General features: G+C 35.8%; 2 protein-coding genes and 1 long non-coding RNA gene across 8 annotated transcripts; 1 reads left to right on the forward strand and 2 right to left on the reverse strand.

Moving 5' to 3' along the window:
* Window positions 1–6,768: 6,768 nt before the first annotated feature.
* On the reverse strand, window positions 6,769–7,773 carry LOC122715854. Its single transcript, XR_006346914.1, has 2 exons — window positions 7,483–7,773; window positions 6,769–7,065 (listed from the first exon to the last, which is right to left on the reverse strand). It is a non-coding gene; the product is annotated as an uncharacterized LOC122715854 (long non-coding RNA).
* Window positions 7,774–8,388: 615 nt separating this feature from the next.
* Window positions 8,389–9,642, reverse strand: LOC122715885 (high affinity copper uptake protein 1-like). 2 transcript variants are annotated; one of them, XM_043938423.1, is made up of 4 exons: window positions 9,564–9,642; window positions 9,347–9,480; window positions 8,845–8,904; window positions 8,389–8,699 (listed from the first exon to the last, which is right to left on the reverse strand). In XM_043938423.1, exons 1-4 carry the CDS (start codon window positions 9,567–9,569, stop codon window positions 8,501–8,503), a joined length of 399 nt encoding a protein of 132 aa, XP_043794358.1. In that variant the 5' UTR covers window positions 9,570–9,642; the 3' UTR covers window positions 8,389–8,500. The 2 variants fall into 2 exon arrangements, with proteins under 2 accessions (XP_043794358.1, XP_043794359.1); XM_043938424.1 differs by having other exon boundaries at window positions 9,324–9,480; window positions 9,564–9,578.
* A 759-nt stretch (window positions 9,643–10,401) lies between these two features.
* LOC122715743 (endoplasmic reticulum aminopeptidase 1-like) lies at window positions 10,402–27,174 on the forward strand. Of its 5 annotated transcripts, XR_006346897.1 has the most exons (16): window positions 10,402–10,733; window positions 13,269–14,298; window positions 18,392–18,541; window positions 18,694–18,779; window positions 19,297–19,393; window positions 19,492–19,574; window positions 19,682–19,887; window positions 20,025–20,205; window positions 20,277–20,502; window positions 20,600–21,162; window positions 21,348–21,579; window positions 21,661–22,066; window positions 22,238–22,380; window positions 22,491–22,837; window positions 23,047–26,681; window positions 26,759–27,174. XR_006346897.1 is itself a non-coding variant. In XM_043938166.1 (15 exons), the coding sequence occupies exons 2-15, from the start codon at window positions 14,166–14,168 to the stop codon at window positions 23,200–23,202; spliced, it is 3,009 nt and encodes a 1,002-aa protein (XP_043794101.1). In that variant the 5' UTR covers window positions 10,402–10,733; window positions 13,269–14,165; the 3' UTR covers window positions 23,203–27,174. The 5 variants fall into 5 exon arrangements, 4 of the variants coding, with proteins under 4 accessions (XP_043794101.1, XP_043794102.1, XP_043794103.1 ...); XM_043938166.1 differs by having other exon boundaries at window positions 23,047–27,174; XM_043938167.1 differs by having other exon boundaries at window positions 18,395–18,541; window positions 23,047–27,174.
* Window positions 27,175–27,280: the final 106 nt, after the last annotated feature.

The raw sequence follows: 27,280 nt of genomic DNA on the forward strand, positions 1-27,280 counted from the left end.
AAAGGGTTGAAGCTTTAACTGGTAGTTTTTTTAAACAACACATAAAATGCGGTAAAGTATATGTATGCTCACTATTACTTTTCGACTGCTCGCATATCGCTTCTTTTAAATTACGATTTTTACGATTGCAAAATGTGATAAAATATATCTGCATCGTAATTCATTTGAAACAAATATTTCTCCTAGAAGATATATATTTGATGAGATTTTACGCTTGAAATATCTTCATTTGTATATTTCTTTTAAAGTTTTATACGCGAATGCTTTCTTTCTTTTTTTTATTTTACAAATATATATATTATATTTTTTTTTCATTTGAATGCTTGAATCCTTGTACTTTTTTTCGTATATAGTTTTCTATCGATATATATCGTTTTTGATAGTTTAACCTTTGAGTTTCGCAAATTTGAAGAATGTCTTCTTCGATTCGCATCGATCATTCTCTGCGATGAATGAGTAAAAATCGACGATGAAATTCGTTTATCCAAGATTTCCTATCTATCTTCACTGTTTTCCAATTTTTACCAATTGATATGTAACTTTATAATTTGTGAATCGAAAACATATTATCGTTCGCAAAACCTTTTTCATTTTGATGAAATTTACATCGAATCGAGCTGATCCAGAAAAGTAATTTATTAGTGTAATTTAATCTTTCCTTTTTATGATAACATTTTACACGATAATATTTGATTCGTTCCATTTGATAATATCGTTAAATTTATATTGATGACGCGAATGAGAATTTGAATTAGATAAATAATATATATTCTATGACCATTATTCGTAAAATTATTTTGTCAATAAAATTAATAAAATATATATTATAAATATATTAAATATATAAATATATAAATATATTTATAATATATAAATATATAAATATATTAACGAATTAATGTTTCGAAATTGATCTAAAGTCCACTGATAAAAATATGACACAATTGATAAAATTATATATATTTCTATGCAATTTTCGATGATAAATGATATGGTGGAAAAAGAAAAGGAAAAATTTTGTTTGCAAAATCTTGAAAATGATCTCAAAGGAGTTAAAATTATATTTAAATCGTTAAATTCGTCGTGAAAATACATAATGACGTAAAAAAGTTTTTATTTTTTTCATCTTTTTTTCAAAGAAAAGTAAAAATTAGAAAATATAAAAATAGTTGGACAATATTAATTTTCTAATAGATTATTGTGAAATAATTTCTCGAAAATTCCACTTTATCAGAGGACAATTAACGAAAAATTATATAATTATATACAATTTGAACAAGGCTATATATATATATATATTCCTCAAGAATCGGATAGCGAAGATTTGGCATTTATGAATTCGGTCGAGCCGATTGTAATCCAGATAGACTGGTGCACACGCGATTATAGAGTTAGCTACCAATTTGGAGGCTATTTTCATTGGTAGAGCAATGTTCTCGTTCACCTCGGATGACGTCCTTTTTAACTTCACTCCGTGATAATGATGACGTTAAGGAAAGTGACGTGAGGTGAAGAAATATTTCTTATAGATCTTGCTCATCTCGTCTCTCGAATTGTCTGCTTCTGTCTATAAACATAAATTTTTTACCAAGAATTGTAAATAATCTAATTACTATTGCGAAATATTGTCTCGCTTGTTGTGTCGTTGGTTGAAAAAGATACATCTTCTACGATATGCGATATCCTGAAATTTTCGTTTATTATCGGGTCGTGAAAATCATAAATCCGAATAATAGAGAATCTCAAGGTGAAGTTAATAAAATAAACGGGAAGGATAAATTGATTTCTTCTTCATGAATAAACGCTTGTTTAGTCGATAGTAAATGGATTTGCATAAAGTATGAAAACGTTTTCAATTTCAAGGTTTTCAAGGTAATATTTAAATACAAATTGATTAGAAATCAAATTATTTATTATGTTTTTATATCAATTCAATTTACATTATTACATTATTATCATCATTGACCGTTTACCGAGTATTATCCTAATTTTTTATTCTTTGTTTTTTGTTTCTCGATAAATTCAGCCTTGTCCTATATTATTTATACCAAATAATTTATAACAAGTAATTTATAACGAGTAATTCGTAAAATAAGCAAGTAAATTGCAAAGTACAATTTACATTCGATAGATATATTGTAAGTAGTAAGTAGTTTTGCAAATGTCAGCCATTTTGACTCTTTCCTTGCTGTGTAATTTCATCACATTTCTTCTCGAATGGCTTATTTCCGTACTTCGATCGTATTTTTCTTATCTGTAACATTTATCGAAGATTTACGAATGCAACTTCATACACGACAAACATTCAAAATATCCTATTTCTTCACTGAACTTCACGATGGAACTTTCCTATGAATCTTTTCCTAAAGATTAATAACGTTTTTGTATTATTATTTAAGACTCGTTTAAAATTAATTCGATGAAAAGTTAAAATTTTAAAAATCGCTTTCACTTTGTACACACTGTACACACTGATATACCGCAACCAACGAATTGTATCGAGATAAAATTGCAAATTTAAAAGGAAGAGCGAGCAAACTATGAGTTTAATCGATAATATCAACAACGTACAAGAACGTGTAGATATGTACATAATACAAGAATATACATTACAGTGAAAAAGCAAAAGCGAAAAATATGAGAAGTTTGGAGAAGTATAATCGAGCGTTAAGTTAGATTAAAAATTCGAATTAAAAGTTAATAGATCGATCGCATTTGTCCATTTTCCATATCTTATTACTCCGATATCGAGTAAGAGGAGCGATGCTCTATCAATCTCGTAACGTAAGTTCCATTTGTTATTCTCTACGATAGAGTATGCAGAAGGATGCGAAAGGTCACGACACGCCAACCAGATGGACAGCTGATAGAGGCTCGACCTGGCTTCTTTCCTCGTAAAATGGGTTAGAAGCCATTTCTACGATCAGGAAGTGACGTTACGGTTGAGACCGTTGGCACGATATTCAAAGCTTCTTCGTGTTCAACGTGTGACTTTAATCTCGTAAAATGGGCGGAAAGGCCTCGAACCTTGCTCTTTTTCCGCATCATTCATCTTTTACCGCTTATTATCTCTGTCTCGTTAACCTTATCGTTGTAAAGAATGTTGTAAAGGAAACTAGTTTTATTTTTAAAACGCAATTAGAGGAAGAGGATAATAAAGGATCGTGCGTGTGTAAAATAGAAAGGAGAGTGGAAAAATACAAGTTTGATAAGGTAGCTAGCTCGATCAACGTATCACATGATACGTTAATTTCGCGTATAATTTCAACGTGGACGATGTAAATCTCGTGCGAGGAATTCGTGGTTGATATCGCGGAGCTTAGTCGTGACGAGTCTCGGGCGAGAAAGAAAAAAAAAAAAAGAAAAAAAAAGACTGGCATTGAGAAATTTAAAAGGCAGTGAGCAATCTGTAAGTGCAAATTGCAATTGTACGGTTTATCCCGGAAAGGATATCAATTCTAACCAACCTGTATACATTTGAAAGGAGAACGCGGAGAATTTTGTCGCAACGATTTCCTTGCAGTTGGCTTATACACATTGGATCGCGTGTTCGCCATTACCCTCTTTTACGTACGTGTCTTGCGTTATGTGTTAAAACAACCACTACTAGAGGCCAAGGTCACCGCTCACGATCCTCCAAAAGTGCTTTACAGCGATTCTTCTACCGATTCATCGAGAAAATATTTCGTAAACATTCCTTCTTTTCGTCGATATTTTCCCGTAAATTGTACGAGTTATTCGTAAAAAAATGTATGTATTTATAAAAATTAATGAAACTAGATTGAAAATAAATTGTATACTTATCTCTACGTTTTTCTTATAGATAAAGAGGAAAAAATAAAGTTAGATGATTGAACGGTATGAACACGTTTTTGACATCTACGCTTGATAGCGTTTGTTATTTACGCGAAATAGCTTCGACCTGAAATAAAACTTATTTAAATGAATTTTATATACGAAACACGCAAATGCTATTCATACGAATTTATTAGCATGATTTTAGTGTGCGCAAACTGGTCGGTGTATAGAAAAAATATTTTTCGTACTTTACTATATATTTATTAGATTTTATTGTTGCTTCGAAAATATTTAAATATTTCTACGTTCAAATTTATCAAGATTGTTCTCGATATCGAGTGAAAATTTATTTAATTTTCGTTAAACAAATTTTGAAGATATAAAATATAAAGAATGAAATAATAGGCAAGAATATAAAATTTTATAATTCGTATATGAATTTCAATGCACATAGTCAATTTAATACTTAGATCATACGCTTTCAAAATATTTAAATATTTGAATATTCAAAAATTTTTTTGTTGAAATAAGATAGATATACAAAGCATGTGGTGCCAACTATCGTTGCAGACTGTAAGCTCGAACTGAAATATAATATATATTTCGCATTTCAGAGTAGAAAAGGTCAATAATTTTATACCTCGCAAAAATTCTGGAAAATTTTTAACATATTGTTCATAACTATATCTCCGCAATATATTTATTAAATAATTATATATTATATATTAAAAATATTTATATAATAAATTATATAATTTACCAATATTTATTATAAACATAGTTTTTTTAAATCTGAAATATATATAATTACAATCAAACTTGTTCAACTAATTATGTACAGAAATTAATGTTTCCATATATATATATACGGAAAAAACTGTTTATATCATAAATGCGTAAAAATGTTAAACAATTTAGAAAAGTTAAACAATAGAATATGCGTAATATAAATTATTATATATATTAGAATACAATTTTTTATCGTAATATTTAATATCAATTTGTAGCAAAAATACACGAGGCTGATCGTATAAGTTGTTACAAAACTTTCGACTATTAGAATACTTTGCAAGAAGCAACATGTAGTATTTAGATGTCAATTTGGACGATGGCCAAATATTTCCCGTTTAAAAACAGATATAGGTGATCGCACTTGTTTCTCCTTTGACCATCTTGGTGACAATGTAATTACCATTGGTCGATACGTGCTACGATCTGGCCGGAAATTTCGAAACCGTAACAAACTAGCGAACGGAAATTCTCGTTCACGAACCGACCATATCTCTTTAGCGATCGAGCTTTTCAATGAATTTCAAATTTATGAAATTACAACGAATTTGAAATTCGTTTCAACCTTTAGATACAAATAAAACAGATAAATCGGATAATTAAAAATTGATAAATTTACGAAAGTAATGAAATGAAAACGATAATATTAACAAAACTGTTAAATTGTTTGATAAAAATATTAAAAAAATTTTTATAAAAGAATATCGCGTAAATCTGTACATTTAAAATTATAATAATGAAGGTAGGCGAATTAGTTCGAATCAGTTGAATATTATAAAATAAGAAAATAAAGGAAGATAAATCGTAAAAGCGAATACTCGATCGAGCGAAGGAATGCACGATGGGTCGAGTTAGAAGATTATTAGGGATGGTGTGGAGGGTAGGAGATGGAATCAGAGAGGAAGCGCGAGGTTTGAGGGGATGTCGGTGCGTGAAAGGAGAATGCATAGGTTACTAGCAGCCGACGCCAGTATCGACCGGTCGCGCTACGCGTACATCTACACCCCTTGGCGTCTGGATGGTCGGGGACAATTCCTCTCCGATTATTCGATCCATCAGTTTACCATTTCCTCCGAGAAAACCGTTGGACGTGCGAGCTTTTCTTCGATCCATGTGCAAACAAAGCTTCAAGTTTGCGCGACAATCCGTTAATGCACTTTACACCGATTCACCTTAATCAACCGTATAATCGCGAGCTTACTCGTATTTTATCCCCTATTATATCTTTACGTTGCCCTTTTATCATGTAGATGAGCGATAAGATTGTGAAAATTTTTCAAGATTAAAACAATTTCGAGATTCGAGCAGATATTATGCTAAAATTTAAGCGCTTGTTCGTTCGTTAAACTACGAATTATTGATTACGATGAATCTAAATTGTTTCAATTTATTAAAATATTAAAAAGAGTTGTAAGAAGGAAAAAAAAATTATATATCGAAAAACTGTATTTCAAGCATGGAATGGAATAAACGAGTTTGAAACGATTCGGAACTATTAATTTCGTTATGAAACGTGTATATCGCGAGAAGTTAGGACATTAGTGAAAATCAGATATGTACGTGCATCGTATCTCGCGTATGATAAATACGATCAAAATGTAAATGAGCAATGTTTTAGGGATAAGATGGAGGAGGAGGAAGTTGAGACAGAAAAAAAAAAAAAGAACAAGGAAATAAAAAGGCGAAGGACCACGAACCGTTGAGCTGTAATCTCTATGGATTATCGGGTTCAAAAGGCTTAATGCACAAAGGCCGCCCAAGGCAGGTGGATGCGGTGAAGTTGGAAGGGTGTGTCTCGGAAAAAAAAAGCGGATGAATAGCGGTGAAACGAAAGGAGTGCGCGATAACTGTTGATCTCTCGCCAACTCGCACGTCCCTCGGACCGACCGACGGAAGAAACGAAATAAACGCGTGACATTATCCTTGAAAATAATAATAAGACTCGGTTATTTCGACGTTCGACACGATATAGTCGTTGCCCTTTAGTGTCCAATCTCGATTTTTATCTAATTATTATCGTTTTATCTCGTCTCTCTAAATGCGACGTGCGTTTAAATTTTACTCCTCTCTTTTTCTCTCTTTCTCTCTCTCTCTCTCTCTCTCTCTCTCTCTCTCTCTCTCTCTCTCTGTCTCTTTCTCCCTCTTTCCATCTTCATCGCGATAAAGAAAGAAAGAAATGTATAAATTAAAACATGCAAATTTATTTCTGATTACATAGAAGTATAATAAGATAAAATAAATAAATAATTGGATTAAATAGATAGAAATGAAATGTGCATAAATTTTTATTGCATCGATTGTATCGTCCAACGTTCAGTCTCGTGACGAGTATCGTGACACAAAGCGCTTCGTTCTCACTCTGTCTCTCTTTCCATGAGAGCGTGTATCGAACAAACGTAAATTGCGTGAAATTATGCGTCGTATCAAGTGTAATTGACTTCATCATTCGTATCATCCATGTGAATTTATATTTAAATTCTGCTAGTAACAGGAATAAAGATAAATGAGAATAAATAAGAATAAATAATGTGATTTTTTTTTTTCATTTAAAAAAAAATATTTTGTTTCGATCGTAACGAGTTTCGTTCAATAGGAACATTTAAATATATCTTACATCTCATGCATACATAGCTATCTTTGTTTTGAACAAACAAACGATCAAATCGCATCGTTACTAATTTTAACGAGAATATCGTCCAATCTATGACACGTTTCGATATGCTTGTTGATACAAATTGTTTGTCAAAATGATTCTTTATTTTAAATGAATTGAGATTCTTATTAATATTCTAACATAACGATATATCAAGTAATTACTTAATTTAACAATTAAATTAAACGTATTAAATATCCTGCAATTACACGTACATAGAAAAAAAAATATATAATACTTACCTATATTTTTAACATCTTTCAGTCGAAGAAAATGATTGTTCTTCTTGTTAATGTTGATGTCCTGAATGATTTTCGAGTACGGTATTTGAATTATACACGAAAAAAAATGTAAAACACCACACGCAAAAGAGTAATATGAAAATAAAAAATGTTATAGCGTTAAATTTATCCCATCCGAATATAATTTCGTTCACAGTTTTAAATTTTTTTCTAAACCTCATATTCATTTTTAATTCTTCGTATTACTATCTTTTTTTATATTTTAAAGTATATTTTATTTCTGATCTATGATAAAATCCTCTTGCACCAGCGACACACCAAATGATGATCCAAATACATTAACACTCTGTATATATGATTACGTTCTACAATGAAAAAGTACGATTAGATAACGTAACCAATTGAATGGAACATTTATCACAATCAATAATAATCTATAGGTACGTGCAATGTAATATATTTATAGGTAGATAAAAAATATTTATGAAAGATGTAATTTAACAATTGTGAAATGAACATATTGAATATTTATATTTATAATTAATTAATTCAAATAAAAAATTAATAAATTAATATGTATTTAATTCGATTTTTTACAGAATTTTTATTTCTTAATTCTGCGTATATATCCATCGTTATTTTGATAAACTTATAAAATAAAAAAAATATATTCAAATGAATATTTATCATACGTATAGCGTACGTGTTAATACAAAATTATTATGTGTAAGAATACAGAATACAAAAATTCATAACAAATTATATTGTGAATTAATTCTTAAAAGTTCGAATATATAAAAAAAAATATAATAATTACGTATTAAATAAAGACAAAAAGAAAAAAATTGAAACGATACGATAAATGTAGAATGTAAAAAAAATATATGTCAACGAACGATAGAAAAATTGGTATGAAAAATTTATTAAGAATATCATAATTTTTACAATTATAACGTGTCTTACATCAGGGGACAAAATAATATCGATATCAGGATAAAATACGTATTCGATGTAAAATTTATAAGCAGCAGTCATCGCTGTCACCGTTCGATTTATCCCAAGAAAACAGCCAATAACCGAGAGCCGTGCCCAATGTTACTGCGATACAAAGCCAAATATTGTACGTCATGAATATCAACATAAGACAATATCCTATGACCAGTTGAATGACATGAATAATCGTTTGAAGAAAGTGTATTTTGGAAAAGAGTAATGTTCTGAAATTAAACGAGAGTGCAAGAGTTAGTTTTGTAGTCTGTGTTATTAATAAATAAAAAACAATTTTGGAAAAGAAAAGTATTATTCATCGAGGAATATATCCAAAGCGTATATTCCAGATCTAAGAAATAAAGTAATACGTACCCTCTATTATTAATTTCTTTATTTTTCCATAAACGTGTTGTATTGATGTATAAATGATCGCTAAGACAGAAAGAAGGAAGAACATTAATAGATTTAGATTCGCTATTCTGTACACAAGGTGTTGATATATTCGTGGACACATTTCTTCTTCAGAGGATCGATTCTTAACAAATGGAAAAAATTGATGTACGAAAATGTTGGTCGAATTTTATTTATCGAGTTATAAGGAATTTAGGTTGGCGTTAGATGGAGCGAGGCGGAAACGGAATCAGACCGTTCCGTCTTCGTCTATTTCCGTCTCGCTCCATTGCGCCAATTTAAATTTCTTATAACTCGATAAATAAGGCTCGATCGACGTATATTTCGTATATCAATTTTCGTTTTTTATCTCTAGGATCGTTAAAGATTCGTCAAAGATCCCACGAATATGTTAACACTCTTGTAACGCGTGATACAAAAATGATATATGCATTACTTACTTATTAGAAGAACAATCTCTCACCGGTAATTTTTTATCCCTTCGTATATAGACGCTATGAGAATAACACCAACCATCGACCATCCAAGACCTTGCCAATCTACCGGATGCCATTCGTCGAACAAAATAACTTCGTTTTCACCGATATGAAATGACATCTAACGTAATAATTAACATTATTCGATTCGAGCAAACAAATTCATTTCAATTGTAACGATTAAACGATTTAATTATTACTTACCTTCATTTTCGTTGGAATAAAATATAGAGTAGCTTCGAATACCTTCACGAACACTACATACGGTCGTTGAGCATCGAGCTTCCACTCGATTCATTTATCATCAATTATAGATAACTTATCGATCAATCGTTAATCTTACTTACTATATCATTTTTTATTATTTTTCGCTTTACAATATTATTCAATTTTATTAATTAATGCAATCGTTATTCGATTCAAAATTTCAAAAACGTTCATCGTTTCTATCGTAATTTTGTTGTATCGACACAGGTAACGGATTAAATATATCCTCGTTTGCGATACAATCGTTATACGTTTCAATACCTTTCAATACCATTAAATCAAACGAATCGATATAAAATGAATCGAATTTATTCTTATTCTCTATAACATACCTAGGAATTAATTATTACGAATTAATTAATCGTACTCGTATGTATGTAGGAAACGGACGAGAAGCGAATATTTTGGAAAGTTCGAAAAAAGAAAGCGGATCGATCGAGTGGAATTTAGTTAAAATACAACGGGAGTTGAGAGTCTATTTCGAAAGCGATCGAAATCGTAACTCGCGTGAACGTTGGAGGAAAGAAGGGGTATGTAGCTGTGGATGTTAAGTTAATCGATTTCTCTTTCTGTCGCTTGGGCATAGAGGGTGTCCTCTCCCTCCTCCCCGCTTTACGATCAGCCAAGATGCCCGGCCTGCGTGAACGAGGCGGGCGCAACCTGTGGCTGATCCTGACCGCCGCGCCTCCCTGCGTCCGGAAATTTAGCCACGCTCGATTCTCAAACTCCCCTCGCTCAGTGCCATTCTCACCGTTCGACCGTTTACACGGACGATGCTGCCTCCCATCGTCTCCTCGTACATCCGTACAGTCGTCCGTCGAGTTTAATCATCGGCAGCGATGCGATCGTCGTCCAACACCCGACACGCCACCGCGCCTTTTTCTTTTCTCCAACTTCGATCCGTTCAATCTGCCGCGGCGCGCATAAATATTTCCTTCCGCTTCCGATGTTTGAGTAGCAGAGTTGAGAAGTAGAGGTGTGTGTGCCGGTTCCAGCCGCGTTTTCCACATTTCTGCCTTCAACGTCATCGTCAACGTCGAATTTCGAATATCGATCGATTTCGTTTCCCGTCGAATCGACCGAATCCTTTTGCTCACTGGGAACAAGGTTAGTTTTCTATTTTCCTTTCTTTTTTCTTCCTTCCCTTCCTTTTTCGCTTTCGTTTCCATTCAACGCCTTTCCATGCAATTATTAATATACGCATATTCCAAATTCATTCGTTCCTTCGATCCTTTTTTTCGTTTCGCGTCTCTCTTTTTTTCCTCGATTTCATTTTTTTTTTCTTCTTACGCGTAGGTATATAGATGTATTATTAAGCAGTTGGAAAATATGGTGCCACGATTTAGGTGGACGCGGGACACACGAGTCTTTGTATTTTAACGGTTTCGTTTGTTTGGAGGGATTTCTCGACCGCGAACTGGGCAGGGTCAACGTTCTATCACGAGGTAGCGNATTATTAAGCATATTATTAAATATGGTGCCACGATTTAGGTGGACGTGGGACACACGAGTCTTTGTATTTTAACGGTTTCGTTTGTTTGGAGGGATTTCTCGACCGCGAACTGGGCAGGGTCAACGTTCTATCACGAGGTAGCGTTCGTGTATCACACGCGCACACAAATGCTGTTACCCGTGTAGTGAACTAAGAACTAAGGATGAAACAAAAAGTTGCGCACTATTTCTCTTTCCGTTGAAAATTCGCCTCGCACGATGCTCCCCGTATTCTTCGAATTTACGAAGGAAAGTAGAAAAGGCGAGAAATTCATCCGACTTTTCGCTTCGTCCGTACTCCAACTCGATAACGAAACTAATTAAAAATTAATATTTAGACGTTTTTCTCGAAAAATTTCTATCTTCGTACGAAACGTGTCGAGAATCTTTATATTTTAACTAGCTATATCCATCAAAGGATCGTTGTTCGCATCATGGTACGAATTATGATAAAAATAAAAATAAATAATTATGCTTTTTAAATTGGAAAAACATCGTCTGGTACAAATATAAAAATCGCACGATTAAAATTTACATTTCGAAGGAAATATTACGTAGCATTATAATAACAAAGTTAAATACAAAAACACTCAGAAATTAGAGATAATTTTCTCGTAACCTTCGCTTGTCTGCACGATGCATATCATTTATTATGCAACGTAGTATAAATAGAATTTGTTGTAGTAAAATTTTTATAAGCAAACTAAAACTAACCGCGAGAAAAAATATGTAATTTATTTGTACCATAAATCTGTAATTGTCAAAATTAACGTATAATTAATCATCATGAGGAAAAATTTTAAGAAACAACATTCCTTGTAAATTTATTAATTATCGCGATTCTTTGAATATTCTATGAATCGAACGAACAATGTTCTGGCAAATGTTAAAGTGTCTTATTCGATATATAGATGTATCATTTTATATAATGTATCAATTATATAATTTTCTTCTTTCAAGAATTTCAATACCGAGAAAAACGTGCAAACGTGTTCTTTCAAGTATATATCTACATGTATATGATAAAACTATAATGAAACTATTAAATTACAATTTGCATCTCGATACGGTTAATACATTCAACGATCACGATTTGCACGGAGAGAAACGTAACATTCGTAATTATTATACGATAACGTGTACGATTAACGGCACCGAAACTACGCGCGGTAGAAGAGTTTTGAAAGAGAAACGAGTGTAAACAAGAGATTGCACAATGGGCGCGAATTAGTGGCAATAAAGTCGAACCGTGTGGAAAGCATTCGTCTCGGTAAATGCATAATTGCTTGCCACCGAAATGAAAAGAAAGTGTCGTTCGTGGATTATTCTGCCGGTCCTCTGATTCTCGACGACTCTAATTACAACGTCTCGGCTTGTAATTGCCGTTTAAAATAAAACTTTCACACAGATGTACCGATCTAGCGTCTATTGTCTATGGATAATTTCCCCCTCCTCCTCTCTCTGTCTCTTTTAAATAACGCTTCAGAGGATATCTAAACGAGAGTATACTTGAAAAAAAAAAAAAAAAAGGTAGATATTGGTGCATATAATTAACAACTTTGTTGTCGTTACAGAAATAACTTTATAAAATATGCTTTGAATGTATATATACAACGTGCGATCCGACCTATACACCCACATTGTTTTTTTACACGTTATAAACCTGATAAAATCGATAACAATTTATTAAAAGTTATTTTATCATCGATTCGAAATAAACGAAATACAATGTTATTCGGCTCATACAATATTATTAGGCTCTAGAACTATTCTGTTCTCGAACAGAACGAGAAAGGGGTTGTAATTGGCGGCAAATCGTAAAGCGATCGACAATTGTTGTTTCATATATGTTATTATATATGATATATTATATATGGCGCGTCATTTCGTTCTTCCGTTAAATCGCTCCGAGCGGATTATTAAAAATTAATACATTCTCTCACGGATCTCTCATTTTGCGGCCGAACGAATAAATGGAAATTGCGATATACCTATCGCCAGATTATTGCTTATTTCCTAAACGATCCTGTGTATATCCTAATATACTTACGCGTAATAAAAGTTCGATCGATTTTTTTTTTATCTCTCAAATTACTCTTTTTGAATTTTCTTTATATCGAAACATTATCGTGTTTTGTATTTTTGTTCCAGGTATCGCGTTTAACAATACGCCGAGGAAATATCTTACGATATTATAATAATAATAAAAAGAAACATACACGAGAACGAAATAAAAATATACATTGCTATTTGTTTATAGAAATAGAACGTATATACGTGATGCCACGAATTATCTTAATTTGCAACTTTGCCTTATATTCGCTCGCTTATATTTTTTGAAAATACGACTAAACTTTACGTACGTATCGAATAGAAGTAATTTATCAAGATTAGTGTACTTTGTATTTTTACGTTAAAAAGCATAGATATTTACATATATTTACGCGACAAGCTACGAAAATTATTAGTGTAATTGTAATTGATAATGTTATTGATCGCTCGACCACGATACATGTGCACTGCCCGAGCGAGTGGACGTAATAATTAAAAACGAATCGATCCCTTTTACAAAACGACAGTATTTATAAAAAAGATTTAAAAAAAAAAAAAAAAAAGAAAAAAAAAGAAAGAAAGAAATATCGTTTTATATAAATTTTTTTTACCAAAGTTTCGCGATTGGGACCAATGTTCGCCTTGAGTGATATCCGTCTACCACGAAAAGATAAATATAAAGTATAAACGTAACGAAGAATGTGGAACATCGAATGTAGATATAGGAGCGAAAGGTTGGTGAAAAGTGAGGAAGTGAGTTGCGTTCGAACGAATGAAAGTTGGCCGTAGTCGGATGAAAATCTCTCGATCCGTTGACACGAATGAAAGGGAAGAAGAGGACAAAAGTGGATCGTTGTTGAAAAGCGTCGAAATCAAGGTGGAAGAATGTGATTCGCGTGGAGCGAAGGAGGAAGGGTGTACGTTCCGCTCGAAAGTGGACGCGGTGCGAGGTTACCGGATAAAAAGGGAGGCGGAGGGGGAAGAGGAGGAAGGAAAATGCCAGGGGGAACTTCGACGCGAGAAAGCAGCGAGGCGATCCGGATGGAGCCTTTGGGTAGAACCTCGAGTTCGCGAAGTCCCGGCCAAAACGGGACTGCCAACACCACCACCGAGGTCCCGATAAATTCAGGTGAGTAAAAACCCACTTGTAACCCAACCTTCACTACTCTCTTAACGAGTCAACTTACCGCTAAGCTCGAGCCTACTGTCGTACGGATTGTTAACCTGAAATTTTCATTAACGCCACCGTATTTCGCAATCTCGCTTTTAAATGCTTTTTCCTCGGGGAAAAATCTTTTTCTTTTTTTTTTTTTATTCTCGACGCGATGTATAATTCGAATAATTTTAATTCTTTTCTTTTTTTTGTTTTTTCTTTTTTGTTTATAAATTACGTTTCGATTTTTCTTACTTTTATTTCTTGCTTTCGTTTCGATCGATCGTTTCGATGTCCCTTCGAAAATAGCGAGCATATTGTAAAAAAAAAAAAAAAAAAAAAAAAAGAATTCAAAAAAGAGTTTTGCTCCACTACTGGGGAAACTTTGTTAACGCGAAGAGACGATGATTTTGACGAGAACGCAAAATTGTTGGAAAGATTTTAACAACGTTGTAACAAATGACGAATATCAATTGTCGAAACGAGATAATGGAATCGAGAGAATATTTTTAAATTGATCCAGTTTATTTATATACTATTCTAACGTTTCCAAATATGATCAATATCGATAGAGAAGCGAAACATTTATATATATCTGAACTTTTGAACTTGTGACCCGTTTTATTTTAGAATAGAGGGATAGATTTGTTTTCGAATATTAAAAAAATTATTCGGATTTTTTATTCTTAATAATAAATCGATGAATTTCGTATTACCGAAATACTCGTCGAAAATTCGAAAACGTAATTTGTCACGAGTTACTCGAGTAAGTTTGCGTAACGTTGTAAAATATTTTTACGAGCATCGTAAACTATCTTTGCTACACGGTACAGCGTGAATTTTTAAAAACCTTGTAAAAAAAACATAACTTTTACATCCTTATTGTATATTTGTCACAATTATTTTTATATTCACCAGTTTTTTTTTTAGATCCGATCACAAGTCACGTTAAGATAGACAAGATTTACTGGATACATAAGAGAAACGTTGGTAACCTTAGGGCTTGATTCACGGATCAAAAAGAAGATGAGAAACGGAAATGTTCCCTCTTTCCCCAGTTTGAATGCCATTGTCAGCATTCAATCGAGACTTTGTCCGTCAAGAATATTGAACTTGGACGATTCGAACGGTTCAAGTATCGCTCAAGTTCGCTACTATGAGTCGAAAACTTCTCTAAGAGATCCTTGGCGAATCCATAATCGGTAATACGAGGACAGAATTTTATTCCACGCTCGCACATCGTTTCGCATCGATCCGTTCCAATTTTTCGTATCCGCTAGATTCTCGCATCGACTTCGCGCTTCTTTTTCGATAACGTCAGCTTTCCAACGCTGGAATCTTTCCACTAGAATAAAAATATTTATTAATCAACGTATCAGTTATTCGATCGATCATTTCTCTATTCGATGCTCGATCGTTGTCTTTTGCCTCCCAATTATTTATAATATTATTGTACGATTATTTAACATTATTCGTAATAAAATTGCGATTTTTCTTCGTTTCAGTTTTACTCGATTAATAATCAATAATCGATATTATTATCATCATCATCATCATCATACCGGTTATTAATCGGGACGAATAATCAATATTGACGGATTAATAATTGGCTACGATTTAAAAGCAAGATAAATTAGGCGATGCGTACGAACTTTCGTTTTCACGTGTTAAATTGATGAAGCAATTTCCAGGACATCGTATCAGAGGATATTTCGCATAGCATAAGATTATTACGATTAAGGTTAAACTGGTTTCATCTCGAGAGAATAGAACGAGGACAAAAAAACGAAACAGCAGTTATTGAATATGCATGGGATGTAACGATTGTACGTGTATCGTCGGCTCCTTTATCCTATATGCAAAAACGAGAGTTCTCGGACGTATCGCGCGCATACTTCCCCTCGTTGCCGTATCGAATGTTAAAGTGTCGATACTCGATGCAGTTGAATAGGTTTGCAAAGTGGATAATTGTGTCAACGGTAAACTGGAGTGAAAAATCATGTTTCGCAGCACAAAAAACACTTGAACATTTCTTTTTCTCCTTCTTCTTTTTCTCTCGATTTTTGACTATACGATATTACCGTTCGTTATCGTATACACGCGTATACGATAGGAAGAGAGAGGAAGAGGAAATAAAGGAAGGAATAGAGAAGGTAGGCAAGATCGATACGATCGTAGAAAAGATATTAGGATATCGGAGGGCGAAAGCGAGAGGGAAAGAATGGTAGAGAATGTTGTTACCAACCCGAGCGTGGAAATAAAAGAGGGGAAGAAGGACTTTGGAAGGGTGGGTCACGGATGGCGCCACGGTAAAAGCAAGCAACCACCTCCGATAGGAGGGTAGGCGAAGCGAGGTGCGGCGTGGCGAGAGCTGCAAATCCACCCCCGTAAAGCGATCCGCCACCAAGGGGTTTGGAAAGTCGCCATTTCTGCCTAACTCCGCAGTCGCTATATTCACGCTTTAATGCCAATGAAATGTCAAGGCACGTCGCGCGTTATAGACTGGCCGACATCGTCGAGCTGTTCGGTGACTTCGTAAGCTCGTGCATCGTCACGTTGTCGCGGGTCCTCGTCGGGGCCTCGTTGATCGCGCTCGTACTCGTGCTTGTGCTCGTGCTCCTGCTCGTGCCTCTGCTCGCCCTCGTCCTCGTCCTCGTCCTCGTCTTCTTCGCACCTGTGCTCATTGTGATTTTACGAGTATCCCCGTGCCCGTGCTCGTGCTCGTGCCCGTGCCCGTGCCCGTGCTCGCTACTCGACCGTGTACTCGACCGACTTCGCCTCTACAGATCGAGCCTTTGAATCGAAATAAAGCGAGCGAACGGAACGAGGACGACGAAGAAGGAGAGCTGGTCCCCCGGTAAAAACATCGAGCCTTCCTCGGTGATTCCTTGACCTTGACACTGGACGCACACCGACAACAACCGTACACGATCCGTGTACGAATCGAGGAGGGAAGCATTAAGGGAAGAAGCAGGGAGCCACGAGTACGACCGCCCGAATTCTGGCTGAACAGAGAGAGCCCTTGATCAAAATTTTATATGCCACGAACGACGGTCAGGTAAAAGAAATCGTTCGTCGGAGACCGCCGCCGAATCGGTTCACGATGAGCGAACAAGATGTGGATGACGTTGCCTTTCTGACAGGTGAGACAGCGGTATAACCTCGACATTTCTCTCCCCCATTCCTCTCTTTCCATCCCTTTCTCCTTTTCCCTTCCCTCCCTCGTTTCCCTCTCTTTTTCGCACACGCCGATCCTTCCTCTTCCTTTCGAATCGTTCGACCAGATGGCCCACTTACGACCCTCCGGGCTACGAATATAGACTATACGAGGAGCACGTGCGTGCGATCAATAAAGGAGAAGCTTCTTCTGATCTTTCGGATTGAAACGCGCGATCGTATCGCCCGTTTCTCGCCTCGATCTCTCTCGCCTTCGCTCTTCGCCATCATTTCAAATTTTAATCCCGACCGGATCGCGGTATAACCTCGCGTGTTGCGTGCGCGTAAACACGTTCGTCCAAACTCGTTCGTTCCTACTCCGTAGTAGACAGATCGCGTCGCGCGGACAAACTCATTTCGCGCGAATTGCTCTCGCTCTCGAAAAAGCTCCGTTTTTGTTTACTTCTACCACCTCTTCGCCCTCCTCTCTTCCGAACCAATGCTGCGCCGCACGCGTGCATCCCCCCATCCCCCAATTATAAAATTACGATCTTCCAAACTGGAATTCGATAATAAAATATACACGAGCGTCTCACGTGTTTCCGAGTAACCGCATTAACGTCACACGTCGCTCGTCTCTCGACAATCAAAAATCTGGGTCAAGTGTGTAACCGAGGACGGGAAACCTGTTTCTCGCGTTTAGTAGACATTTTATGTTTGGAAACTTTATCAACCTAGTCGCTCGCGTTTGTATTTTTCTTTTCTTTTTTCTTTTTTTTCTTATTTTTTAATTATCAACACCAATACGTTTGTTCGCGTTATTGAAATAAACTTTTAAATATTATGGTTAACGTATGTGTACGTACGTATACATACAAGATTGGATCACTCTTCAGGAGATCCTTTGTTCCAGGAGACAGTAACACAGGATTGCACAAACGTAGTATTTACGAGCATAATGGAATTGTGTGTTCTCAAAAAAGGGCTCTCTGCATAGCTACCGTTGTTTTTGCGATCCTTTTCGCCATATCACTCATCATTGCCTTCGCGGGACCACAAAACGGTAGTGTAAAAATTCCATCAATTTGTGAATATAACAAGGAGCAAAATCGTTCGTCGAGTTTCAACTATTCCCCCTTTGTATTATTGGTTTTCTCGTTTTTTTTTTTTTTTTTTTTNATCGTTTTTTTTTTTTTTTTTTTTTGTTTTTAATAGACTGCCCTTGCGCTGGAGAGAAGCCAGCCAGCGTGGATATCGAGGACGATAAAAAAAGCAGCGAGCCTCTTGCGACTAATGGAGAGGTATGGTTATTATTATTTTTATTATTCGTTTTTATTTCCCTTGATGACGATATCGTCGAGCAAAAACATCGTATCGCGTTTATTTCACGCGTATTCTAGACCACGAATTCCTCGAATTAATATCGACTCTATTCGGGTTGCAAGAGAAATTAGAACGCGTCCAAAGTGTGAAATACGTATTGGATTCGACGTCACCTTTATAATACAACGTACGTTGTAATATAGGTTCCGTGTGGTATTATAATGCTCGCACCAACATATGCTTGGCTCGAAGCTAACTGTGAACGAACTACGAAACGTGTTGGCGGGAAATCAATCGTAACACGTCATCGTGATCTATAGTATATATATATATACGTATATATAGTAACTGCTATAACGCTTCGCGTCGTACCGTTCGTAAAATTTTATCATACGCGGAAAACGGATAGATGGATAGATAGATGGACAGATCTTTGGCGCGAAATTTTTTACTCGATCGTTTAAAAATAAAATTGATCGAACGGAATCGTTACAGGTGTTCCCTTGGAATAACGTGAGATTACCTACGTTTGCGCATCCTACCAGGTACAATATCACCATCCATCCAAATCTTACAACGTTAGAGGTAAAAGGTAAATAAACGACGTGTGTCGTTCGCACATATTCAATAATTATTTACGCAATATTTCGTGGCACGATTAACTTAATATAACTTGATTTGCACTTTCAGGACAGGTCACGATCGAATTCTACGTCGATAGAGAGACCAACTATATCGTCTTCCATAGTAAAAATTTGACAATAAACGAGAAAGTGAGTGTAAAGCAATTTTTCTTCTCTCTTTTTTTTTTTTTTTTTTTTTGAAATTACGCACAGACATTTTGATAATTTTGATCGCATCGTTGTTCGTTTTTTTTTAGATGATTCAAGACCGTAAAGGGCACAGATTAAAAATTTCGAGATTGCTGGAATATCCGAAACACCAACAATTATATTTAGAATTGGAAGAGAGTAAATTTCGAAAGAGAGGAAATTACACGGTACATTTGAGGTTCATTTCGAAACTCAGCAGCGAACTGGAGGGATTTTATCTTAGCAGCTACGTTACCCCGGAAGGAGAAAAGAGGTCACTCTGAAACTGTAATAATTTTCTGTTTGGAAAATCTGTTGAAGGCGCGTTTCTATCTCGAGTAAATTTTTAACCGAATTTCTTTCTCTCTTTTTTTTTTTCTTTCTCTCTCTCTCTCTCTCTCCCAACTTTAGGTACCTCGCGACAACCCATTTCGAACCTACGTACGCACGCTCGGCATTTCCATGCTTCGACGAACCGCAATTTAAAGCAAAGTTCAAGGTTTCGATATTCAGAGACAGATTTCACATCGCGTTGTGCAACATGCCTGTAATGAACACCGAGGACGCGGGATTTTACATGGGCACGGGACTCGTGAGTATCGAAACGATTGATTCATAATTGATGCATAATAATATTCTATACGCGTGATAAATTTTTTTCAGCTTCGCGACGACTTCCAAGAATCCGTAGAGATGTCCACGTATTTGGTGGCGTTCGTAGTGTGCGATTTCAAACGAGTCTCGGAATTAACGAAAAGAAATATTTCCGTGAGCGTTTACGCGTCAGAGGCGATGCTTCCACAGGCGAGATACGCGGTGACAACAGCCGCTCGTATAATGGATTACTTCGAGTCTTTTTTCGGGGTACATTATCCGTTGCCTAAACAAGGTTCGTGCGAAACGATTCGATCGAAGAAAAGATCGAGTCTCTCTTCTTTCCCTTTCCTTCTCGTTTCTTTTTAACTCGCGATAACTCCATTCCGCAGATCTAATAGCTATCCCCGATTTTGCCACCGGGGCGATGGAAAACTGGGGCCTGATCACGTATCGGGAGACATCGATACTTTACGATCCGGAAGAGTCGTCGACCAACGTTCACGAATGGATCGGTACGATCGTGGCTCACGAATTGGCCCATCAATGGTTCGGTAATCTGGTCACTATGAAATGGTGGAACGACTTGTGGTTGAACGAGGGGGCGGCCAGTTTCTTCGAGTACAAGGGGGTGAATCACATTTCACCCGAGTGGAGCATGATGGACAAGTTTATATTAGAGAAAACGCAATCGGCTCTAGATCTCGACGCGTTGGCCACCAGTCATCCTATAAGCGTCCAGGTCAAAGATCCGAACGAGATCGAAGCGATATTCGACGATATCAGTTACAGTAAGGGTGCTTCCATTCTAAACATGCTTGAAGGCTTTTTATGCGAAGACGTTCTCAAAAGCGGATTGAACGATTATCTGAATTCGCACGCGTATGGAAATGCAGATACGAACGATCTTTGGGCGGCCTTTACCAAACATGCCAATAATACTTTTGACGTGAAAGTAGGTATACATTTAGACCGATATATATATATATATACTATAATTTTATCTGTAATATAGACAAGAAAAAAAATACCGTGTTGTTCCATCTTTTATTTATCTTTTATTTACCGTACGTATAAATATGTGTGTGTGTGCGCGTGCGTGTGTACGTATAAATGATTAAATCGAATCCCATCCGACAGGCTATTATGGACACGTGGACGCAGCAAATGGGTTTTCCTCTGATCACGATTACGCGTAACGGGAATACAATCACGGCTACTCAGAAGAGATTTTTAATTTCGCCGAAAGAGAACGATACGGAATCGCAACGAACGAAATCGTCGTTTGACTACAAATGGTATATCCCGTTGAGCTACTACACGGACAAAGAACCGCGCAAACTTCACAACGTGTGGATGAATTTAACCGACGGTACGAGCGCACGAAACAATGATCGAGAGAAGCGTTCGTTGCCTCCCTTACGTATATATTTAAACGATCATTTATTTTCAGCGACGTTCGAGATACCTAGCGACGTGGAATATATAAAATGTAACGTGAATCAAAGTGGATTTTATCGCGTGACTTATCCGGAAGAGATGTGGGCGTCGATCATCGCTACCTTGTTGAACGATCACACCAAGTTTAGTCCAGCGGACCGTGCTAATCTCATCGACGATGCGTTCACGTTGTGCGAGGCGGGCGAGTTGAACGCCACCGTTCCCCTTCGATTGTCCCTTTATCTTTTGAACGAAAGGGATTACGCGCCGTGGACCACGGCGCTCAGATATCTACATTCTTGGAAAGAAAGATTGAGCGAAAGTCCTGGATACAAAAGATATATCTTATTTTTTAAAAAACTGTTGACTCCGGTTACGAAATACGTGGGTTGGTCCGACGAGGGGTCCCATTTGAAGAAGTAACTATAACTCATAACTCGTAATAACTCATAATTGCTGATACCAATACTAATATAATAATAGTTTTACGCGTATCTCTTCTCGAGAAGACACAATATAACACGTTCGAATCGAATTCGAAGCGAATCATTTTCATCTATAGATATATATATATATAAATTTTTCCGCAGATTATTGAGGATCGCCGTACTTCAATCGGCTGTGTCCATAAAATTGGAAGATGTGGTAAAGCCAGCCAAATCCCTTTTCGAAGATTGGATGTTGAAAGGTAAACGGATCGCGCCCAATATACGGAATGTAGTGTACATCGCAGGTAATTATCTTTTTTTCTCTTTTTTTTTTTTCAATTGTCTATTTATGGAATAATAAACGGAATAAAAAATATATCTTACGGATTCGATACACGGAATCATGGGTATATAGGAATCAAGTTTGGCGGTGAAAAGGAGTGGAATCATTGTTGGGAAAATTATCAAGAGACTCAAGTATCGAGCGAGAAATTGATAATGTTGGAAGCGTTGGGAGCGAGCACAGATTCTTGGTTGTTGCAACGTTATCTTTTACGGTCGTTAGATCGTGACATGGTGAAGTCGCAAGACATGGAAACGGTTATAATTTCCGTCGCCACCAATTCCGACGGTCAATTTCTCGCGTGGCGTCACCTTAAAGCGTATTGGCCTCAGATACACGTTTTACTTGGCAATGGATCGTTGAGCGGACTTATATCTGTCGTGGTTTCCAACTTTTTCACGGAATACGACTACCACGAGGTTCGTATTTCTTATTTACACATATTTTCTTACATACACAATCTTACTCTCGAATCGAACGGACGTTTCGTTGAAAAAAACTTTACTTTAGCCTAAACTGTCGTTAAAATTTTTAAATTCTCCTTCTCCGGGAGAATTTGCATCCGATTCGATCGATTCGAAAAGAAGAAGAAATGCGTTTTCAATGTTTTCATGCTTTTAAACCGTAGGTTTCGGAATTCTTTAAAAAGGTGGACGTCGGAAGCGGTGAACGTGCATTGGAGCAAAGTCTAGAAACGATCAAGTTCAATATTCATTGGGTAAAAGAGAATGCGGATATCGTTGATCGATGGCTGGTGAATTATTTGAACGTTGAGACGAGTTAACCCTTTGTTTACCGGGAATGGGACAAGAACGATGCGAGATCATCATCCGTACGTTTCGTAACGATATTTGCGTTTCTCGCGATACGTATCGACGCGCGATACCTTGGCGTGATACGATATCTGCGGAAAAGCAAGATATGTTCGGCGAGATAATCGCCAAATCGTTTATTTATTTCAGTTAGTTAGTTTATATTACACGCATATAATTCGCAGATCAAGAAAATGTCACCCATTTCCGTCATACGCGTCGAAAGATTATTTTCGTCGGTTAAAGATCGAAATACCAAAGTTTAATACCCTTATGGAAAACAATCTTTCGACGAATCGAAACGAAGCCGAATTGTTTACCTATAGCGTGTGAAACGCATTATACACCGATTTATACGCACTTTCGAAAGTACTTTATTTACTATACACGCGGCGCGTGAAGATTGGATTTATTATTATAGGTATACGTATAAAAGAAAAAGATTATTATAGAAAAAGGGGCAACGTTGTTCCTAGGGTAGTCGGTAACCCAACGTTTTCCGGGAAGAAAGGGGCTAACGACCTACGCCTATTAACGTTGATACTTTGCTAGTCTCCCAAGATACATACTTACTTGTACTTTACGAGAAGCGACTCGAATCATCTCCAAGTGATACCTAACCCCCTCTCTCTCTCTCTCTCTCTCTCTCTTTTTTCCCTCTTCCCGATCCATCCATCCAGTGCAGCGATTCAACGACATACGAATGGTAACGAAATTTCAGAAGAGAAATGCTATTTACGTATTTTATCGAATCAATCGTGTGCTCTGTGTTAAAAGAGTAGCCGTAATACTATCGGTAATATGGAATAATATTTTGGCCTGTGCTAGTGTATGTATGTATGTATGTACGTATGTATGTATGTATGTATGTAAGATTTTTATTCGATTAACATTTATCGCGTAGTACGTTTAATTACGGATAAAATTCCGAATTGAGGGCAATTTACGTTCTGTCCAAAGTCCGAGGTATCTATTTAAACGATATTGCTCGATTCACGATATGGACATTTTTAAAATTTCCAGACGAAACAAATTAAAGTCGAAGATCGTCTCGAGTCGAATCGAGAGAAGGCGTCCGACACGCGATTACTTAAATTGTTGTAAAAAATGAAGACTTCGCGTCTTCGAATGATCTTATCGATTATGAAACAAATATCCGTTGATTATTATTCGTCTAAACAGCGTATGTAAGTAAGATAACGTGCCATTCGTTAGACATTTGAGATTTTGTTTGTCCGAATAAATTTAGAGATCGTCTCGATTCGGGCTTCGTCCGTAATGTAGCGTACAAGTTACAAAGTTACCAAAGTTACCAAATTATATTTATTACGCGATTATTATTTTACCGATATAAACATTTTTTGTAGCGATAAATGTCAATTGTACAGTTACGAAAAATCAACGTTTTACATTATACGTAATATGATGGACGACGATCGTTGAAGAATCTCCTAGTTTGGAGGAATCTTGGCTTACCCCTCGCGTCGAAATAGCGTGACGTATGTTGTAAATAAAAGATCAAGGCGGACGACGTTAAATTTCATTTAGGTAAATGAAACAAAAGATTGTGGAAACAATCGGTTAAATATAAGTAGCATATCAACGTTGAAGAAGATTTATAATCGGCCAAATCTTTGTCAAGCGGAAATTCTAGTTTCGTGAAAACGGTAAATCGACAAAGAAGATTTATTTGGCCCCTAAATAGAAGAACGTATTATGAGAGAATAATATGAGAGAATTAAATCCTTCGATAATTGCGAAAAAATAGATGTACCATGTGTCGTGTATTTGTATTGTAAGAAAACGGAACGTTGAATGCGCGGAATTATATATATCTCGCGTGGAGCTGATCATTCTCCGTATGAAGTAGCATAATAGAGAATCGGATATTTTATTATGAAAAAGTGTATAAATTTATGTATGTAATCTTGTGATGCTTTGTATGGTATGTACATATTAGCGTATAAGGGAATTGTGTGCTCTGTGTGATCGAGTGTATCGAAAAAGGTATTTAGATGCATAAAAAATACGTTGAATGCCAAAAATTTCTGCTGGCCTTTATAAAGAAAAGAGAGAAAAAAAAAAAAGAAAGAGAAAGAAAGAAAGAAAGAAAGAAAAAATATTCGTGCGATTTTGGCATTGGATTCTTTAATCTTGAAATGCTAACAACGATCTTGAATTTGCATCGATCTATCGTTAGATATATCTCCTACGTTCTTCTAATTGTTATCTATCGACAATAAACGTTAAATACGAAACGATGTAAGCAGGGAAATGTTGGGAGGGGAAAAGGGATTCCGTTTTATTCCGTTTCATTTCTAATAGAATTAACGAATTATTTAGCATTTCGAGGTTAAGTCTAAAGCGAAAAATCTAAATAATTAATTGTACAACGTTAAATGTAGCGGGAATATTTGGACTTACGATGAGGTGTCGTATGTATGATATGTATAGTACGAGTACAAGTAGATTACACGCGAAACAAATTATTAGCTCGATCGAAAAGGAGAGAAAAAAAAAGAAAGAAAGAAAGAAAGAAAGAACGAAAGAGAGAACTCGAGACACCTTGTATACGTTTGAATTTTATTGGAGAGAAACTATTTTCTATGCGTCTCTTACCTTCCACTGTCCGTATCCAGTGGTCGATCGAATATCGAATCGTGCGTGTTCTCATCACTCTCGTTAAACAATCAAGCACTCGTTATCGAAAAGAGAAAAATTCACGTTATAATTAGTTGTTTCACGCTAGAGCACATAATGATAGAACACGATTGATCTCTACCCGTAAAATGTATCGAAAAAACTGCCGACGATGCTTGCAATTCCCCGCGAACAAAAAATACCATTTTTTTCGAGGTTTATGCCATTTTTTTACATATTTTCGATCAGAGTACAACTTACTTCGAATCCCGACGAGTAACGATATTTCTTGTGTAAGTAATATCGTCGATTTTTATCGGATTAGGATTCTCCGGCCGGAATTATTATACGCGCATGTTTACATTTAGAAGAAGAAGAGAAGAAGAAGAAGAAGAAGAAGAATAAGAAAAAGAAGAAAAAAAGATCGATGAAAAATAACGGCTGCATAAATCGTTGATCCCTTTAAGTAGATTTTGATACACTCCAACGGCGAATTAATGAATCGACGCACAACTAGATACCTTACATGTAAATAGCATATTTTTTCACTAACGGATATTCTCTCTTGTTAAAGATTTAACGAACGAAATCGCCCCCATTGATATTTGCGAAAGCGTTCGGTTCGCCGGTTCGCCAGTTTCGAAGATTACGAAGGGAGCACGAACCGATTGGCCTACTTTACAACATTCGTATTATAGCCGAAAGTATATCGTTTAAGAAGAAGTATTATGCAGTTTTATCGACGCTTTCGTTCAACGACGAAAATCGCACAGATCGTCATGTTCCTTTACAAACAGATTTACGATTAATCGTAAGTGTCACACGTCATGAAAGTCATGCACGATTATTATGTTTTAACAATTATTTTCTTTTAACGTTATTACAAAGGTCTAACAGTATTAGAAGAAACCCGTTCTTTATTGTGGTATTAAACGCAAAATTATATCGAATATACGATCGAAGTAACAACATATATGTATGTGTACATATACACGCATATATATATATATTGTTATGAAACGATTTAAATGAAATCAAATCAAATCCACTAGACGCGGAGAAAAACCGATGCAAAAGTTCTACCGAAAGACTGGACATCAGAGTAATCAACAAGAGTACATACTTATATGTATTTTATGCAATCATGACTCGATAATGTTATGTCTTAAGAGAACGAGGCTGTCTTGCATCTCATATTTATGAATGAATTATTGATATAACTATATATTGTATACCGTTCTCTACTATACTGTTGTCATAGATATTTTGTTGTATAAAAGAATGCGAGATATGTACAAGCATACAAATGAATATATTATATGTTTAAAATAATTTTTGCATTATCCGATTCATTCAAAGCTCAATTACGAGAAACAATGACAAGTTAATTTCAACTATTATTCAGTTATT

Source organism: Apis laboriosa, unplaced genomic scaffold (genome assembly GCF_014066325.1).
Source record: "Apis laboriosa isolate Shangri-la unplaced genomic scaffold, ASM1406632v1 scaffold40_cov151, whole genome shotgun sequence".
In the NCBI taxonomy this organism is placed as follows: domain Eukaryota; kingdom Metazoa; phylum Arthropoda; class Insecta; order Hymenoptera; family Apidae; genus Apis; species Apis laboriosa.

What these genes read in the sequence shown, in the direction of transcription:
- LOC122715885 (XM_043938423.1), bottom strand. An exon ending in GAAGGGATAAAAAATTACCG is followed by an intron (nt 8,905 to 9,346) that starts GTGAGAGATTGT and finishes TTTCTGTCTTAG; the next exon opens with CGATCATTTATACATCAATA. An exon ending in AAAGAAATTAATAATAGAGG is followed by an intron (nt 8,700 to 8,844) that starts GTACGTATTACT and finishes GTTTAATTTCAG; the next exon opens with AACATTACTCTTTTCCAAAA.
- LOC122715743 (XM_043938166.1), top strand. Translation starts at nt 14,166, where the DNA reads ATGCCAGGGGGAACTTCGACGCGAGAAAGCAGCGAGGCGATCCGGATG. An exon ending in CGAGGTCCCGATAAATTCAG is followed by an intron (nt 14,299 to 18,391) that starts GTGAGTAAAAAC and finishes CCTTTGTTCCAG; the next exon opens with GAGACAGTAACACAGGATTG. An exon ending in ATTTGACAATAAACGAGAAA is followed by an intron (nt 19,575 to 19,681) that starts GTGAGTGTAAAG and finishes GTTTTTTTTTAG; the next exon opens with ATGATTCAAGACCGTAAAGG.